The sequence below is a fragment of the Homalodisca vitripennis genome, chromosome 5 (assembly GCF_021130785.1).
Source record: "Homalodisca vitripennis isolate AUS2020 chromosome 5, UT_GWSS_2.1, whole genome shotgun sequence".
Taxonomy (NCBI): Eukaryota; Metazoa; Arthropoda; class Insecta; order Hemiptera; family Cicadellidae; genus Homalodisca; species Homalodisca vitripennis.
The window spans coordinates 53,203,927-53,224,041 of record NC_060211.1 but is presented as its reverse complement, the minus strand read 5'-3'; the positions used below and the strand labels follow the sequence as shown (position 1 = coordinate 53,224,041).

Genomic DNA, 20,115 nt, shown 5'->3' with positions numbered 1-20,115 from the left:
GATATTGTTGAAACACTTATGGGATTCCTTTCTGGGAAAGTGTCATTAAACAAATTACAAACTTCCCGATAAGATCTTTGACGATCGCCATATCCTCGCATCATCAACAGAGTAATTCGTTTCTCTTTCAGACAATTCCATTAAAATGCCAAATAAAACTGAACTACTGTAATTAGATAACTTGTTGACAGCAATGCTTCAGAGACACTGATTAACTCGACAGGAATGATATGACCTTTGTCCATTTGTAATTCCCAAGCTTAGACCTGTCTAGTGAAAGCTCCATGCTCAACAAACTGAAACCTGTAGACCAGATGATTAATAACACAATAATGTTTCTCATAGGCTATGACCTTTGTCTCTTTAAACCTTCCTGCTGACTGGAAAACACCAAGTACAGATTCATAAGTAATCAGAGAAAGTGACTCATAAGTTTTATTCATTGTAATAAAAACTGGTAAATTTGTACTAATGAAACCAGCTTAAAAATAAATTGTTTTATTTTATTTTAATTGAACATTTAAAAAATGCTAAAAATTAAGTGTAACACATTTTGTGGCAAGAACCATGTTAAAATTACATTGTTTGAACATCAGTAAATTTTCAATACTAAAAATGCTCTATTTTCTGATAGAATAATTCCTTTGAGATGCGGTTTGTGGCATTCAATTCAGTAAGCTATTACCTTTAAAATTATGTATCACAAGGTATAGGCTTCCATTAAGAATATTCACGATACCCTCGGCAGGACGTCCCCCGTTGGTGTGACATAAACAAAACATTGTTCCAAAAAGTAGATGCCCAATCTCTATCACGATTGTAAGAGGTTTCAAATTTATATTTAAATTATTAAAGGATATATTTGGGTGTTTCCAGACATAATATACACCCTGTAGATATATAGACAGATGACAAACAGGCAGACAGGTAGAAATGAATTTTTTCAAGCCCCACAAGTTAAAGGCTTCACTAAAGCTCAGCCCATGAAGCGACGCTGGGTTTTGCTGGGTTTTTGTCCCGAAATTTAATCCTGATGCCAATACTGTAGGTATCTTACCTATCTTAACTATATTATATTCCTTGCCCTTTTTAATCTGTTCATCCTACCATTCTTCGTTCTTTCACATCTAATTGGCGATATAAAAATAAAACAATCTTTGCAGACTTGGTTTGGAAAATGTTGTTTTTTGTTGTTGTCGTATCTATACAGAAAGTTAGCAATCTTTGGATACTTAGGACTGATTTTTATGTTCATCATGAAACTGGCAGACCATCTGATGACAACAGATATTTTGCTTTGAATGCATAAGGTTGCCAAGGACGTGCGTGTTGACAGACAGGCTTTGCTCTTACAGCGCACGTGCCAAGACTGTCACGTTCGTCACACGTTATATCACACAGGCACAAACCTACTGTATAATGAATGTGATGCTATCCTCACGCAATTCTGGAATACAGCATCATCAAACCTCATTCTGTTTTAATGTAATGTCATCTCACATCAAAACTATTTTGAAATGCAAGAATAGTTCAGAGTAATGGTATGGAGAAGTAAATTTTTTGTAATGCGTAATGGTAAAAGAATACGTTCTTGCAAGCCACTGTTTGCAATATTATACAATAAAGGGTGATTCACGAAGATATGCAGAAACTGTAGGCACTCATGCTACGTGTAAAAATAACGAAAACAGTTTATATAAGGATGGGTCCGGAAAGGCTTTGTTAGCAAGTTATGGCTAGCGAAAGATTTTGCCTGGATTTCAACTCACCATGTAAAACGAGGTCTTCCTGAAATTCGGCTAAGGTAGATTAAGGGACGAATTCAATCGTTTCTTATGGTTGTTGACCTTATAAATTGAATAAAAAAGGTCCACGAACAGTGTTACGTAGTTTTTTTTTTATAAAGCTAATAGAAAAACGTAGTAGTGAAAAACAATTATTGTTATTATGGTGTAAAATGTCGATTTAAAGATCGTATAAACACTTGTAAGTATTGTAATAATCCTGGCTCTTACAACAGACTCCCGTAATACAAATAAAACCAATAAATACATCTTATAATTGTAATAAGCATTAAATATTGTTTTTCACAAAAAGTAAACTTTTCATATAAGAGTTTTGTTTGCGCAATTAAATATAAAATGTATTTTTGAGTACCGGATATCTATTTTATTGTATAAAATCCGACATTAATCGGCAGTGTCATATTAAGAGCCATTTCTTGAAAGGCTTTCGATAGTATCAAAATATGTCAATAATTTCTCAGTAGCTAAATTTATAACACAGTATTTTAACGCAATTAGATTGAATGTTAATACACCCGTCCATATTATTTCAAAGTTTTGCTGAAAAGAAAAAGAAATAATATTACTGTATATAGGATGTCCCGTAATTCTCTGGAAAAAAGGTATACCACGTTATTGCTCAGGTCAAGACAAACATATTTCACCACATGAACATGGGTCTCTGATTCTTAGTTTCCCATCTGTCTGTATGGAGTTTTATAACAAATTTAATATCTTAAACAATAGATAATACCAAACTTGGTTCAAATGTTTATGATAACAAGGTCAATTATCGAAAAAAATATCATGAAATTATCTTTAGTATTTACAAAATGGCGGCATTAAATCTTTTAAACTTTGAATATCTTAAAAGAAACCAGCAGTTTTTCTCATGAATTACACTAATAACAGATTTAGATTATATTATCACAAATGTAATGGCACCGAAATTATTTAAATATAATAATAAATATTAATTTAGAGCAATCTTACTGTAACAAGACAATGCCCCCGCTGAGAACCTCAACGGAGGCTAACAATATAAAAACAAAATAAACAGCAGCTCTCAATGTGGGTCATGTTTTTTAAACAATTTTGGCGTCAAGCTATTTGTGATAATATCCTCTAAAAACTGTTATTCTTGTAGTTCAGAAAACCTGCTGGTTTTGAAGATATTCAAAGTTAAAAAGTTTTTATGGTCGCCATTTTGAAAATACTAAAGATAATTTCATGATATTTTTCAGTAACTGATCTTTTTATCATAGATATTTGAGCCAATATTGGTATGATTTCATTTATTAGTTTTTGAGATATTAATTTATTAATAAAAATCCACGCAGACAAACAGATGGGAAACTAAGCATCAGAGACCGATGTTCATAAGGTGAAATATGTTTGTCTTGACCTGAGCAATAACGTGGTATACCTTTGTCCATAGAGTGACGGGACACCCTGTATAATAGGAATAAGTTCTTACATGTAATACGTAGAAGACGCTGCAAGAGGCAATGTAAGAAGCTAGTAATCCAGCATCAGAATTTCCGTGTGCTCGGTAAATAGACGGCCTTAGTTACACAGGCTCCTCCACTCTCCCCAGGCGTTATTGCAGGTCTGTGTAAACACCGCAGTTGTAAATACTGTTTGGATGACTTGTCAGGTACGGAGTAATAATTATGCATTCATCAAGCAACTATTTTTAACACATCTATTCCTTAATCTTAAAGTATATGCTATATAATCATTTAGGAGACAATGATAACTGTACATACTGGCGTTTATGCGTGCGATACTGAATTTACCGTGATGCTCAGAGACATATTTCTTTCCGTGATGAGTCAGTGGTGTAACTAGAGCTAGGCTTTCGGGGGGGGAGGGGGGATGAGTTGAGAGAAGAGCGCAACACGTTGGGGAGAAGGTATGGAATAAATCTGAATTAACTAAATTAAAAATAAATTCAAATAAGCCTAATTCAAAGTAAAACGTTTAACTTCCATATTTAAAACAAGTTGGATTTTTTTATGTGTATCTTTCAAGTGCTTGAGGGGGGGTATATCCCCCCTCATCACCCCATTGGTACGTTACTGGTGATGTTACTCAACAAGAGCGGATAAATTGTGCATTCCGCCAAAGTGTATACATGGAAGGTTCAACAACCCTTTTAAATAATTTTAAATAAACAAATCTTCACGGGGAATATACTACCTTTTGAGTCAAAATATATTGTTGAGTCATAAATTGAATGCCAGCACACCGGAAAAGTAAGTTAGACTTGCTCTCAATTCACATGATGGAGTAATTCCCTTTTCCAGATAACGGACAAAGGACAGCAGTGCACTGTTGTCAAAGTGTATTTATTTAAGCTATTGAATATATTACTAATTTTAAATAACGTATTATTACGACGAATAATTGAAACGATAAGTAGATTGTTAGAACGTATTGTATAGTTATATCAATTATGACTGTATGATAATCGCTACCAGTTTGAATGATGATTTATTCCAGTTTTTATTGAATAATAATACTTGAGTAATGGGCCAACTTCGTCAGTGTGACGTAATAGGGGAAGTTATGAATGTAAACATTATTTACACAAATCCAATATCAAACGGCTTTGTTTCGTCAACAAACACAATATCTAATTTTCCAGGTTAGTTTTGCGATTAAGTTTGAAAGAACATAAACAATTCAACGGTAGTAGGCCTATATAATTCTTAGGATATAGGCTAATCGTAAGCTGTCATGTTCTGTGTTACCAGTTCTAGCAGGGAGACATTTATCCCCGCTAGTAGCCTATTTTGATTTTTAAAGGTATAATGGGGAGAGTTCCATTAATGTAACTCGCAACAGAAATATGTTATATGAAAATTATAAATTTCATAATGTACATATGACATCATATACCTAGCCCTATATGTTTTCGATTGATTATTTGAAAGTTAAGCTAAGAGGAAAATAGTTGCACACCACACAATCCGTTGTGAAGCATTTATAAGTCCCATGTTAACAAGTAAAACTCCTAACTGGAACTGTATATCATTTGAAAAATTAAAAATATTCTCACACTCACAGCTTCAAAGTATGAGTGCTTTATGACATGTACAAGGCTATGGGTTTACCTTTTACAAGCAGTTTCGGGAATATTGATGGCGTTATGAAATTGCATAGCGGAAGTCGGAAGTAAATCATTACAAAATACTTGTGACTAAAATTAGAACCAGTTATTGATTCAACTTTGTCGAACCTGAGCAAAGTTCAATCGACGCTCCGTGTAGGTACCTGACGCGTGGGTGAATGTTGCAAGCTCTGGTATGAGTCACTGGAGGTCACGTCTGGAAAAAGGTGTCGCTCCGTCATGTGATTTGAGGGCTCCATCATTTGGCGGTGGGACTCACTCACTGTCCGTCGCGATATACCCGCATTGTATTTTTGGTCAGCCAGATTCTGATTAAACTAATCATTTCTGGCTCAAAATCAAACATAATTTTGTCAAGAATTCTTTACCGGAAATTGTTTGCTTTTTTATTTTGAAGGGCAAACCGCAACCTCGTTGTATCCATCATATAGATCGGCTTAGTATGATATTCCTTGTAAGTATATATCTAGTATTCTCAATTTCTCAAATTTATGCTTAACAGACAGAAAATATAATGAACTAATAAAAATGTTAACGTTAAAACTTGCTATTAAAACAAAACTCCAACGATGTCAAAAATTCAGTTTGGAATGACTTAAATTTCCTAACAATATTACTGATTGATAGTAACCGTTACGTAACTTATTTAATTTTGCGGATCGTTTCCTGCTCGTCCCTTGAGAAATTTTATTGGTCTGCATTCCTGAAAAAGTAACCTTGGACAGGCTCCCTTGAAGTAAGTCTACAAAACATTGAGCAAGACGTCTTGGATGTGTCTTCATGTCTTGTATTCATGTGCGCATACATCTCCTATATGCAGTCTGCATACTATATGCAACTGACCTTGAAATTGCTCTACGTCATGTTAAAATACATCTACCACGTAGACAAATTAGACTTCTATAAATAGCCAAGTATCATTAACTGATCTTCCCTGACCTTAAATATTGCATGACTCATCAAGCTTCAAATGTGTAGAAAGCCTCTCACTGGCTCAAACTAATAATGATGATCCTTACTTTTCCTTATTTTCAAATTTACTAGACAATCAATGTGAGAAAGTCTAATGTATCAGTGACCTACTTTTTTATCTATACAAAATAACTCATTTGTACATACAGTATAACGTAAAAGAGAATTTTCAACGACTGACCACTGATTCTTGAGTCTTAGTCTGTTCTTGAGAGGTATTGACATATGTTTGTCACTTTTATACAGGCGAATAAAGTTCCGAGAGAACTTGAGCAACTATTGTCACATAATGTGAACAATGGCCTTGTAAATCGCGAGTAATACCGCAAGTACTTGAAACAGCTACATCACTGGTTGTTGCGGGAATCATGTTGTAACATCTGTTCATACACGACAGTGATATCTCGCCAATGTTTAGAATTGAAAATTTCATGTCCGACACTGCTCTCCAAGTTCTTCAACATAAGTTACGACACCACTCCTGGTACGGATCTGTTTATACTAGACAGTTATACTGCCCGACACTGCTCTCCAAGTTCTCCGACATAAGTTACGACACCACTCCCGGTACGGATCTGTTTATACTAGACAGTTATACTGCCCGACACTGCTCTCCAAGTTCTCCGACATAAGTTACGCCACCACTCCTGGTACGGATCTGTTTATACTAGACAGTTATACTGCCCGACACTGCTCTCCAAGTTCTCCGACATAAGTTACGACACCACTCGCGGTACGGATCTGTTTATACTAGACAGTTATACTGCCCGACACTGCTCTCCAAGTTCTCCGACATAAGTTACGACACCACTCGCGGTACGGATCTGTTTATACTAGACAGTTATACTGCCCGACACTGCTCTCCAAGTTCTCTGACACAAGTTACGACACCGCTCGCGGTACGGATCTGTTTATTCTAGACAGTTATACTGCCCGACACTGCTCTCCAAGTTCTCCGACATAAGTTACGACACCACTCGCGGTACGGATCTGTTTATACTAGACAGTTATACTGCCCGACACTGCTCTCCAAGTTCTCCGACATAAGTTACGACACCACTCGCGGTACGGATCTGTTTATACTAGACAGTTATACTGCCCGACACTGCTCTCCAAGTTCTCCGACATAAGTTACGACACCACTCGCGGTACGGATCTGTTTATACTAGACAGTTATACTGCCCGACACTGCTCTCCAAGTTCTCTGACACAAGTTACGACACCGCTCGCGGTACGGATCTGTTTATTCTAGACAGTTATACTGCCCGACACTGCTCTCCAAGTTCTCTGACACAATTTACGACACCGCTCGCGGTACGGATCTGTTTGTACTAGACAGTTATACTGCCCGACACTGCTCTCCAAGTTCTCCGACATAAGTTACGACACCACTCGCGGTACGGATCTGTTTATACTAGACAGTTATACTGCCCGACACTGCTCTCCAAGTTCTCTGACACAAGTTACGACACCGCTCGCGGTGCGGATCTGTTTATTCTAGACAGTTATACTGCCCGACACTGCTCTCCAAGTTCTCTGACACAATTTACGACACCGCTCGCGGTACGGATCTGTTTGTACTAGACAGTTATACTGCCCGACACTGCTCTCCAAGTTCTCTGACACAAGTTACGACACCGCTCGCTGTATGGATCTGTTTATTCTAGACAGTTATACTGCCCGACACTGCTCTCCAAGTTTTCCTCTGACATAAGTTACGACACCGCTCGCGGTACGGATCTGTCGGATCTGTCCGACACTGTTTGTGACAGCGTTCGCGAGAGTACTTGCGTCCGTTTAGACTAGCAAATTTCACTGTCGAACTCAAAACTTGCGCAATTTCTTACCAGTATAAACGTACCTTTAACGCTGTGAAATCGACAAACGACTTGCAGAACAACTAATACTAATTCATCTTTTACCTTTCGACTCGAATGTTTCATAAAACTTTAGATATGAGATATATGAAAGCAATCCAATTTTGTAAGATTTGGTTCGATTTAGTCTACTTCTTTCGGGAATTAATTAGTGCGAAAGATCAAGTAGAGTTACGTTGAGACTTTTGGCGAGTGATGACGCCTACCAATCCCTTATATTTTTGTTTAAAATATCGAAACAGAGTATATGAAGCATAGTTCCGGAAGTCTGTACAGTATTGGTGAATGCGTTATCTGCGTATTATAAAGTCACCGTTTCTGCTGAAGAATGGATTGCAGATCAAATTGAATTTTTAAATTATTTCATTTTCAGAAAAGCATTAAATACATTGTATTATACTTGTAAGTATATCTAACCCTCTAGCATTTCTAATCCAGTGAGAAACATTGTTTGAAAAAAAAAGTTTTTTGAACAAATTTACATTTACATAAATACATCGACATTAGTTCAGCAAAAATTATTCTGATAATGATGAACAAGTTTTCTTTGGTCAATAGTAGGCTTGACTATGGAATATTTTGCTGGGGTGGAGCCTATGAAACAAATCTAAAGCCACTTCTAACTCAACAAAAGAAATTCATAAGGTTGATTAAACGAAAACGAAGAATGGAGAAATCTTTTCCTCTTTTTGTTGATTTAAATATTCTTCCCCTTAAATATATGTTTGTTTATAAAGTTTTAAAAATATTTTATGTCATAAGTGGCAATTTACCAGAATTAAAAAATAGTTACAAAAACAAATTAAGAAAGCAAGAACCAATACCAGTTCCAAAGCCTAACTTAGCATTTTTTCAAATAGTTATTGTTTTTTGGGACCTAAAATGTTTAGTATAATTTCTTCAATTATTAGTTGTGAGAATATAAAGTTATTTTCAAAAACATTAAAGAAGTGGTTATTGGGTTTTGATAAATTAGATTTTCTTCTCTGCATAGATTCCTAGTTAATTAAAGAAAGTAACAGTAAATTTTAGTTTGAATTTATTTAAGTGGATTTTCATTTGCTTAGTAACTGCAGCAGCATACTTTTAATCATTTTTTTTTAGGATCTTATAAAAAAATCAAAGTTTTATTGAAATTTTCTTTGAGCTAAAAAATACTTTTGTAATAAAAGGAACCTCTCCACAGGCACTTGCCTCTAGAGGCCCTAGTTATTTTTGAAAATATTTCTTTTAATTTACGAGTGTTTTTGTTTTAATTTTATTTACAAGAATGTTACATTTTTATTTAAGTTTGCTCATTAAGTTTGTACATTGTGTATACATTTGGTTGTTTAGGTTACTTTATTGATGTATTACATTGTGTATACCAATGTATATAATGTGTTATTGTAATATTTTCAAAAATAAATTCTATTCTATTCTAAAAGTTAAAATAATTTATTAATATTAAAACCTATTCCTTCTGACATCAAAATTTTTAAAACTTTTTTGTTTGCAAATTAAGAAAAACAATTTAGTCGTATATTGATACGAAAAATACATAAAATTATTAGACTTGTAATTGAAAATTTTATATTTAATAGAGTGGAAATTCGTTCTCTAAACCATTGTGAGTGACCTCTGACTTCTGACTGCTTGTACATTGAGAGAGAAAGTTGCCTCTGGGGTTATCAATACTGCATTGTTTAACTGTAGTGGAATGGCTAAGAGAACGAGAAGTTAAATTGATGGGTCATAAATATGACTAACTCAGATCTCCGTAGCTCGTGGTGGAGTAAAATACTGGTTTGTACGAGTGCTGAATAACGTTACTTTGTGATTGTATTAATGTGAGTTTATGGATTATTGAATGGTATGATTTTGTCTTTTTACTGTGTTTGTTAAAATTGGTCTATTGACCTGAAAAACTCGACCATTATCTATAGAGAAATAGGTTTGTAAAAAAGTTTATGTATCTTAAGTTATAATCTACATCTAACAAAATTCTAAAATCATTCTTAATGTCTCCTGAAATCAGTAAATATATACCTATATATTTAAATAACATTAAACCGAGCATTTCCGTTCCCATATCATAACAAAGTTTTTGTATCCTTCTATTAATTTTGTTCAAAACACTTATTATGTGTTCGGGAGCTAAGTAGTACAACTTAATTCCGTAATAAAAGTAACTTTGCTCCAAAGTAAATGATTCTTTTTGTCGAAACTGGAAAATCTTATCGTATTTTTTGAGTTTTAAATAAAATATATCTCAGCTTATTAGTAAGTGCATCAGTGTGTTTACTAAACTTCATATCATAGTCCAAATGTAAACCAAGATGTTTCAGACTGTTAAACAAGTTTTTGGCATTGACATTGATTGTACCCAATTACTTAAACATTCGTTATTATAAAAATATATCTCAGCTTATTAGTAAGTGCATCAATGTGTTTACTAAACTTCATATCATAGTCCAAATGTAAACCAAGATGTTTCAGACTGTTAAACAAGTTTTTGGCATTGACATTGATTGTACCCAATTACTTAAACATTCGTTATTATAAAAATATATCTCAGCTTATTAGTAAGTGCATCAATGTGTTTACTAAACTTCATATCATAGTCCAAATGTAAACCAAGATGTTTCAGACTGTTAAACAAGTTTTTGGCATTGACATTGATTGTACCCAATTACTTAAACATTCGTTATTATAAAAATATATCTCAGCTTATTAGTAAGTGCATCAATGTGTTTACTAAACTTCATATCATAGTCCAAATGTAAACCAAGATGTTTCAGACTGTTAAACAAGTTTTTGGCATTGACATTGATTGTACCCAATTACTTAAACATTCGTTATTATAAAAATATATCTCAGCTTATTAGTAAGTGCATCAATGTGTTTACTAAACTTCATATCATAGTCCAAATGTAAACCAAGATGTTTCAGACTGTTAAACAAGTTTTTGGCATTGACATTGATTGTACCCAATTACTTAAACATTCGTTATTATAAAAATATAATAGCAGTTATTTACGAATATTAACGTTAATTACAACTCTTGGGTTTAAATAATACCTTTAGTTTTCCCCATTCATATTGATACAATTATTAATAATTGTTAAAAGTATTTAACAACTAAATTAAAATCTTCCTGCATACATTTGTTGTACATCGACAAATCTTTATAAGGTCACATATAAAGAATATTATCATCTGCATATTGCAAGATTAAGCTATAAAATTGCATACTAGCTAGATCATTTACATAGATGTTAAATAATGTAGGTGATATTATGCTTCCCTGTATAAGACCACTATTTTGAGTGTAACTATCACTAATGCACTGTCCTTCGACTACCGCTAGTTTTCTATCTTCAAAGTAATTTGAAAAAAACTTTAACAATATATTTCTTATTCTAAATCCTTCAACTTCTGTACCATTGTTTTATAATTAACTAGGTCAATAATCCTTTGACAGGTGTGTTGTCACTGCCATAGCAAATTTTCTCAGCTTTATTTGTATCATTTTTTAGAATTTTCAGTAAATCCATTCATGATTTCTAAGCAATAAATCCGAATTGGGCTGGATTGGTTATGTTGTGCCTAGCAAGATAGTTTTTTTTTATAAATGGGCCTTAGATATAGACATTTTTTCTTGTGTATTATATCAGAGTCTGCAATACTATTAGCAAAGTGAACCAGCACATTCTTTGGGTAACATATATTTTGTTTTACATCATTAGGCCCATTTCTATAGGGATCTACCGAAGAGTTACCATTAAGTTTACTTCCTGACCTATAAATAAATATATCATTATATTAAAAAAAACTTCATGCTCATTTGTTTTCCTTTTAAATAATTCTCGTTTTTTTAAGATATTTTGTTATATCAAACGGTTCCCCTACCATATATCTTCTACTGATGTTTTAAATATGTCTTTAAACCTTCTGATATGACTTGTACTTCACTGTCCTCTTTAATTTGAAAATTCGTTTTAATATTATCTAAAATGGCTTTTTTGAGAGAGAGATAAATTGGTAGAATTGGTATTCCAAGTTTATTTTGTGGTTTTACTATTACCAAAACATTATACTTTTGCTTTGCCTCTCTAAAAAATTAGAGCGGCAAAGATTAACTTTTTAAGAAAAAGTTAGTTTGTTTGTTGCACTTTGAAATATTTCCTTTAGCTTTAAATTATATTTATCCCTTTTTAAATGCTGCCAAATATAAATTTAAGTTCTGAAATATTTGTTATTTCTGCATCGTACCAAACGTTTGCTCATTTCACCCCCTAATTTTTGGTAGTTTTTTTCAAGTGACTGTGTACTTTTTGAAAGGATTCAACAATAAATTGATACATTTTTACTGGGTCTTGAATATCTAGTATAGGCTACCAATTAAAACGTTGTAAACCTGCTTTTACTTTGTATCTGTAACCTCTTGACTAATGTTAACACTTTATGTAATATATTTAAAATTCAACTTCATTACAGTACCTGTCCAAAAATTGTCAGAAATGTTATCTTCTACTGTAAAAGATCTATAAGTAGCTTCCAGACTAGGTTTTTATCTAGCCTAATATTAATAATTTATGGTTCAAATATGTGCATACCTATATATTATACAATTCAACTCTAGTTGGCTCTTCAGTTATTTTTACTATACCACAATTGTATAAAACATTTAAATGCAAGGCATATCCATAACCTTTTTTAAGATAACACAAGTTTATGTCTCCTAATAAAAACAGATTTTCCCTCGTAACTGTTAAAAGTTTCCAAATTAGTATTAAAAGTATTAATATTTTGGGATGGAGACCTATAAATAGAAAGTAAAGTGAAGTGCTTCTATTAAAAGAGGACTTGGATACAATACATTCACAAGCATTAAAGTCATAATTTAAATTTAAACTGAGGACTTTCTAATGCTTTCTATAAAAACAGGTATTCCTCCTCCTCTGTTATTCTTTCGGCACTCGTGTATAGTATTGAAGTTTTCAATGTTGTAAAGGCTACATTCTTCATCTTTAATATTGATTTCAGTCAAAACAATAACATCTAAGAATTTCAAAAATAAGTGTATGTTTGTCAAAAATGCATCCTAATATGTCTTAATCCTCTTAATATTTGTACCCACAGTAATTAAATACTTCTTTATCGAATCATGAAGATTGAAAGAACCTAATGCATCCAATACATCCTGCCATTGAGAAAAAGAACGAAAAATTCCATCTAAATTCAAGGTTATATCTTAACAGTAGATTTAGATCTACTGTTAGAAAATTGATCCGTGCGGACTAAATTAGGTTAGAATTGTTGGTGGAATTTGACCTCTTAGCTAGGCTTTTCATGATTTATTTTTTGAAAATCACTGTACTTTTCAATTTTGAACGCTTTACTTGTGTGGTCTTTTTTCATCACGACTCGATTTCAGTTGCTAATGAATTCAGAAATAATTGAGGGTTTGATCACTGTCTATACATAATGGAACACAGCTGTAGTAGCTGCAAATGACATTTTAATGTTAATAGTAATTGTGGATGCTAAACAGTTTGTTTTTATATGTGGACGCGGGATGTCAAGGTAAGTGATCTAATCGAGGATTTTCGTAATTGTGAACTGTGGAGAAGCTAGAAAATAAAGAGGCAAATTTCTTGCGAGCAGGTTTCTCGCAGTGTCTTACGTCATTGTAGCAGGTAACGCTTTCACGCTTCATGAGTATGTAATAAAACCCTTCACAGAGTAGAGGAAAAAGGCAGTAAGAAGAGAACATTCAATTACTGAACATCAATAGCCCGCAGATGTTCCAAAAATGCTTTTGGGAGTTTTCGAGTTTTAGCGAAACCCATGCTTCTGAGCCCTAACAATGTCAAGACATAATTTGTTCTGGCTAGTGCCTGTGTTTATTTGCGTAACTTTTTCGTTCAAGCAAGTGTTCATCAAAAGTTCGTGCACATTTGATAGGCACATGGCTTCGTCTATGCCGTCTTCATCCATTACACCGCTGTCTTTTATCCCTTCCTCTTGAGATTGTACTGTAAATCTAGACAAATGTGGGTCTTAGTGCATATTTATAAATTCAATTTAAACTCTACCAGTGTTTTTTTATCTTTGTCCATGTCCATACCTAACTTCGTATCAGCATTTTCCCTCGTCTGCAATGAATTATTCACTGAATTAACGTCTGTATTAGTATTTTTTATCAATATCACGTATTGTCACGTATATTCTTAATTCTATAATTTTCTTCTCGTGGATTCCACAATGAATTATGCTGTTCATATAACTTAATTAAAAGAAAGGGGTTTGCTCTGTCCCAAAACTGTTCTGTACTCACCTTTATTACTGTAGTACGGTGTACATGCAACAACAACAATAATAATTCCTTATTGCAGTAAAACAATTAGAACAATTGTATTGCAACTGTCCTTTCATAATATGGATTAAAACATCTTTAAACTAAACCTATCTTAAGTTATCATAGGCATAGTCAATTCCATATATTAATGTGTGAACCTAACAATATATTTGTATTTTGCATGTTTTGGATATCAGAAAAGGAGAAATAGAATAATAATAATAATAAAAAAATTCTGGTTTTCATTCCAGCGGCCCATCGTAAACTCATCAACGGAGTAAAATGCCTAAGACAACAAAAAGTGTCTTAACCGATATTTGAATTGTTTGGGTTCAATAATTCGTTTGAGATCTCCAGGAAGCTTATTTATTATCTTGACACCCCCTTGAGACGGTAAGTGTTCGAACATAGTTGTTCTATGCTGTTCAGTTCTGAAGGTGACCCTGCCTCTGGTCTCGTTCTGGTGGAAGTCCCTGCCCTGAACCAGTTCACATTTAAATCGACAGTACAGGGTGACATCTAGTAAATAAAGGCTGGGTAAGGTCGAAAATCAAAACTCCCTAAAGGCACTGAGTTTTATATTTCGAAATTATTCTTACAGCTTTCTTTTGTGTTCTAAATATTCTATCAAATTTGTGTTTTAGAACAGCTACCGCATAGTCTCAAAACGTAGGTCAAGTATGGATATAATATCCCAAAGTAGGCTTTTTTCAGTACATCCAACGAGCAGAATTTTGCTAGATTGCGTAAGACATTTAAATGCCTGAAGCAACCGTTGAACAAAGCCTGTCAATGTAATCTCTCCAGATCAGTCCCCGGTCCAGGTGCAATTCCCAGAAACTTGGTGGGCTCGACTTCATATAGGATACCTTCATCCACCATCACAATTGGTCTGCATTCGTCTTCTTTTTGACGGAAACAACATTTAATTCCGTTAGTTTCAGAACACTTACTTTTCAGATTTATCTTTGAAAAGTGCTCGATACATGTATCAAGATCATATTTCGTATTTGATCTGATGCAGAAGGTCGTATCGTCTCCATATTGAATCACCTCCCCATTTTGAATTGATGAAATCATTGTGTTGACGTAAATGAGAAAAAGTATGGGCCCCAAAATTGAACCCTAGGGAATACCGTACTGCATTTTTACTTTGCCTGACAGGGTGTTCGCGATCTGCACACATTGCTCTCTGCCACTGAGGTATGACGAAAGCCATTTATGCGGCTGACCTCGGACACCACATGTCCATAACTGATGCAACAGTGTCCCATGATGCACACAGTCAAAGGGCTTTGAAAGGTCGAGAAGTGTGCTGAACACTTGTTCTCGCCTCTCCAAGCCATCAACAACACAGTCAATGAGTTTTATTACAGCATATTGTCGATTTGGTTTTTCTGAATCCGTACTCCTCAGGGTTAAGAATTTCTAACCGTTCAAGAAAACCTTCAAGCCTTCTAATGAAAACCTTTTCGAAAATTTTGCTCATGACTGGATGCAAGGATCGTCCTTTGTGAAGATTGAAACCACTCATACTATCTTCTAAACAAAAAGGGATCGCTTAAAACCCCAAATCTCGGCAAGAAACAGACTGCAATGGCTGTGACATAAAGAGCTCCTTAACTGAACTAAACTCAAGTTTGCTCATAGAGCGAACATTTTAGTCGAACAAAATTTGTGGCGCGCTACTCCCACCGGGCCCTACCCAAGCTCAAGGAATGTTCGTCGAGGCGTCCACGTTTACCCAACACCAAACGTTCGCCCGCGAACAATAAAATGTTCGCTTACAATGCTCGTCCAGTGTAGACGCACCTTTACACTCAAACATAGAACGTGTTGCAATACTTGTATTTTTCTGTTCTGAGGAACCAAGATGATCGATCAGTTTTGACAAATCGAGTCAAGAATTACAGTAATCTAACAATATAACTGTAAAAATTGCTATTTTTATAAATAACTGTATTTAAATCCCAATAATACTATTAAAGGGTATGAATCGAGGGAAGAGAAAAAATATCGTTGTTCTACACGAATGTGATGTATGTTAAATTTTTCAACACGGGACATTTATTTTTTCTCTTGCTAATGGCATCAGTTTTTTCTATAATACCTCGTACTGTTCCATGTTTCCTGCCCTGAGAACAGAGAACATATATGTTCTACGTGTAATTTAAAACTACCGTCTACGATGTGTTCGCCTTAAAATTTAATGTTAGTTTTATAGTCGTAGATGTTCTGAGACTATTGATAATCTTCTATGTTGAAAGCTATATTTAATTTTCCAACATATTTTTTGTCGAAACAAATATACTGTGTTTGATAATCTATTTGTAAAGGCAAACTTAACACAATAATGGTACGGCAGAATGAAATGTGAAGATTGCAAATAACTGAAAATCTAGGTTAAATCTATTTGGTCTGCAGTGAATGCACCAAAGCTTCTAAATACCGATTTACATATCAGGTGGGATTTTTACTCCAAATACATAAAATTAATAATTTATCAATCCCGGTCATGGTTTTTCCAATGCAAAAATATTCTCTGGTGAAAAATTTACAGAAGAAAAACTAAGATAACTCTTAAATTGTAACTCAAAACAATCTCTATTTTCAAATACAAATTAGAGTGATTAGTAGTAGCCAAATCCCCAAAAATATTTAACACCAAAGGCAAGTCAAGCACTGTTTGTGACGGGAATCATCTACAGCAGAATAAGCACCCAAATGAAGCAAACTTTGTGATGTGATTAGTAGACCACCTAATTGCAATATTTGTATTATCATTGAAAAAATACATATGAATTTTCTACTGGTTATGCCTTAACACGTTAAATTCAATTTCTTAAATTTCAATTCATTGTTTTCAACAGACAATGTTTCTCTGTTACAGATCGTCGAACCAACAATGGAGGAGAACACTAAGGCTAAGAAATCTATATTTAACCAGGTCAGTATAATGTAATTGCATATAATCACCTCAATTAATGATTAGAAAGTCATTTTAAGATTTCACTTATTATTGATAACACTCTCCAATTTATGAATATTTAAAAGGGTATCCTACGGTTTACAGTAATGCTAATTATTTTTCAATGCACTTGTTATAATGTTACCAAATGTTTATTAATATAATGGTTAATTTCAGGTGCTCTGTAATACAGAACTGCTGTAGTTTTCTTCATAAATATCAATTTCTCCCTAAAATTAATTTTGTCATATTGTTATTAAATTAATATTTCATATGTTCTATCTGGATGAAGTCATTGACGTAGGAAAGCATTTCATTAAGATCTCATAAAGTCATTAGTAGAGTTTGTACAGCATTTTTGTTAATAAACTGTATTTAATCTGCCGTGAGCTACATGAGATAAGACACATCATAGAAGGCTATATGAGATAAGACATTCTTTATAGTAGAGTACATGTGATAAAATACATTTCATAGTAAGCTACATGAGATAAGACATTCTTTATAGTAGAGTACATGTGATAAAATAAATTTCATAGTAAGCTACATGAGATAAGACATTCTTTATAGTAGAGTACATGTGATAAAATACATTTCATAGTAAGCTACATGAGATAAGACATTCTTTATAGTAGACACCATGTGATAAAATATATTTCATGGCAGGGCCGTCCCCAGTATTTAATGCGCCGGGGCAAACAAATCAATGCCTTGGGGGCCCCCACATAAAAATTACATTTCGTCAGTACAGCCATACCAAGTGATAAGGAATTTTTGGAAATTGTTATATGTAAAATAAATACTCAGTTTTTCTGTGTGTAAACAAAATACCAAATATATTATATATGTACATTTAAACGTGTTTTTTGATAATAGACAATAGAATATTGAATAGAACCTATATACATAGATATAAAGAAATTATTACTTTGGCTCTTTGGCATACAATACTTTTGTGGAACCTTAGGGCTGTTAATAATAGTAGTAACAGATATAAACGCAATGCATAACTATTTCAATCTTAATGTCATAACTATTATTTACCTTTGACAGAGATAGTTTTTTATTTTTAAAAAAGAAATCTTCCTGGCCTTTGCACTAGCCAAACTTCTTGATAACGTCTTCTAACACTTCAGCCTTTTAAATTCTTCATTTTCAATAGACAGCATGGCAAGGGATGACAGTCTCTCCTGAGACATTGAAGAACGCAAGTAGGTTTTTATTAATTTAAGCTTACTAAAGCTTCTTTCACAACTGGCAACAGATATGGGAATAGTTAGAAGGATTCGAAGTGCAATCCATAAGTTTGTGTATAGGTCCTTTTTGTCTGTCTTCTTAGTAATCCCCTTTAAAACTTGTAATGGGGTTGCCTTAGCTAGGCTTACTTCATTCACAATAGTTTTTGACATGAAGGAGTTCCTGATAAAGTTCTTTTCCGCTTATGTCAGAGGTTTGCCCAAACGATAGGTGTTTCTGTAAATTTTCACAACATTCCTTCAAATCTTCTGCGTGAGGGAGTTGTTTAAGGTCGTATGAGAACCCCCATTTCAAGTTGTGGTTTGAAAACTGAATCAACCTTTCTTTTAGGGAAGCCTGCATAATGTCCAATAGTGGGTAGAAAAACGTTTCTTTTAAATTCTTCTTTCTGGGGTTGCTTTGTAGTCACTTTTACTTTCATAATCAAAAAGCTTATTTTTTGTTCTTTGGCGTTTTTCTTTAAACAATGGTTTCACGTCAATTTCACTACAAATCACTTTTGGCTTTTGAAACTGGGTCATTTAAACCGTCTTTACGAAAATAATCTATGAACTGTAAAGTTTTTTAGCAGCAGATTGATGTTAAAGCAATATCAGTGCTTTTACCTTGTAAGGTTTTACTTATCAAGTTTACCTCAAACAAAACATCGTGCCAAATAATAAGGCAAACCAGAAATGAAAAGTCTTCCATGTGAATTTGGAGGGACTTAGCTTCAGATGAGATTGCAGGGGTCATTGACAGTTTCACTCAGTTCTACAAGAGCGTCAAGGACGTCTTTGTACTGGTATCGAACGGCAGATACAGAAACTTATTCGAGCCTCCCATCTTGTTTCACAAACCTTTTTCAATGTTAAACCTTTAACATGGTCACTGACAACGCACCAACGTTTTGGAGATGATGCGAAAAATAGTGTAAATCCTTTGAAGGATTCCAAAAAGTTAGAGTAGACTTGACGGATGATCTGGCGTCCATCTGTAACAACCAAGTTGAGGCTGTGGCATCCGCAAGGTGTAAATACAGCTAAAGGATATTCTGAGGATATTCGTGATTGGACCCCTTTTTTAAACTCCTGCCATGTTTTGCGCCATTGTCGTTACCCTTGCCCGCGGCAGTTACTCATGTTCCAAACCACATAAACTCTACCTCTTCTGTTAACAATTGAGTCAATGCATCCCTGTTGAGTCCTCAGTAATCGTGTAGCCTATAAAACTTTCTTCAATAACAATTTCACCATCGATCTCCTCTTCTTCGTGAACATAGCGAATGGTGAGAGATGTTTGTTCCTTATGAACTTACGTCTGGCGTACAATCCAACATAACTGAGAAGTACCGTGACAGCTTTATTTTCTCGATTATATTGTTTTTTCACCTCCTTTGCCAGACAGTTTATCAACTCATTGTTGAATATTGATACTTAACATTTGAACTCATTCACTCTCTTCAATGCATCTTAAATGTTCCATCATAACCGGATCAAAACTCTCCTAGTAACTGGATAAGGCCAAGGAAGTTTCCGTTATTTTTTGGTAAAAAGTTTTGTTGAGTTTTCCAAAGTTGTGTTCTGCTAAGTAAATAATAATAGCAATAATTCTTCTTAGTATGTTTTGCCATCTCTCGGCTTCTTTTTGTATTTGGCCCATGAGCTCAGTATCAATTGCTGCATTTTGGTTGATTCTACGTTCAGCTTCAATCCATTGCTGGGTAAACTTAAAATGCTCAGATGACGTTTCGTGAGATGAACTCGCTCATGAAATTTTTTACAATTATTGAATCCTTG

At 34.1% G+C, this 20,115-nt stretch overlaps 1 protein-coding gene across 6 annotated transcripts in view; it reads left to right on the top strand.

The window, feature by feature from the left end:
• The window catches only part of LOC124362205 (facilitated trehalose transporter Tret1-like), an 89,652-nt gene that overhangs the window by 44,609 nt on the left and 24,928 nt on the right, over positions 1-20,115 (top strand). For 3 of the 6 annotated variants that reach the window (XM_046816515.1, XM_046816512.1, XM_046816510.1), the window contains one exon: positions 17,003-17,059. In XM_046816515.1, coding sequence (XP_046672471.1) covers positions 17,003-17,059 — 57 coding nt within the window. Of the gene's footprint in view, positions 1-9,577; positions 9,703-17,002; positions 17,060-20,115 lie in introns of those variants that run through there. The other 3 variants (XM_046816513.1, XM_046816514.1, XM_046816511.1) reach the window with 3 other exon arrangements.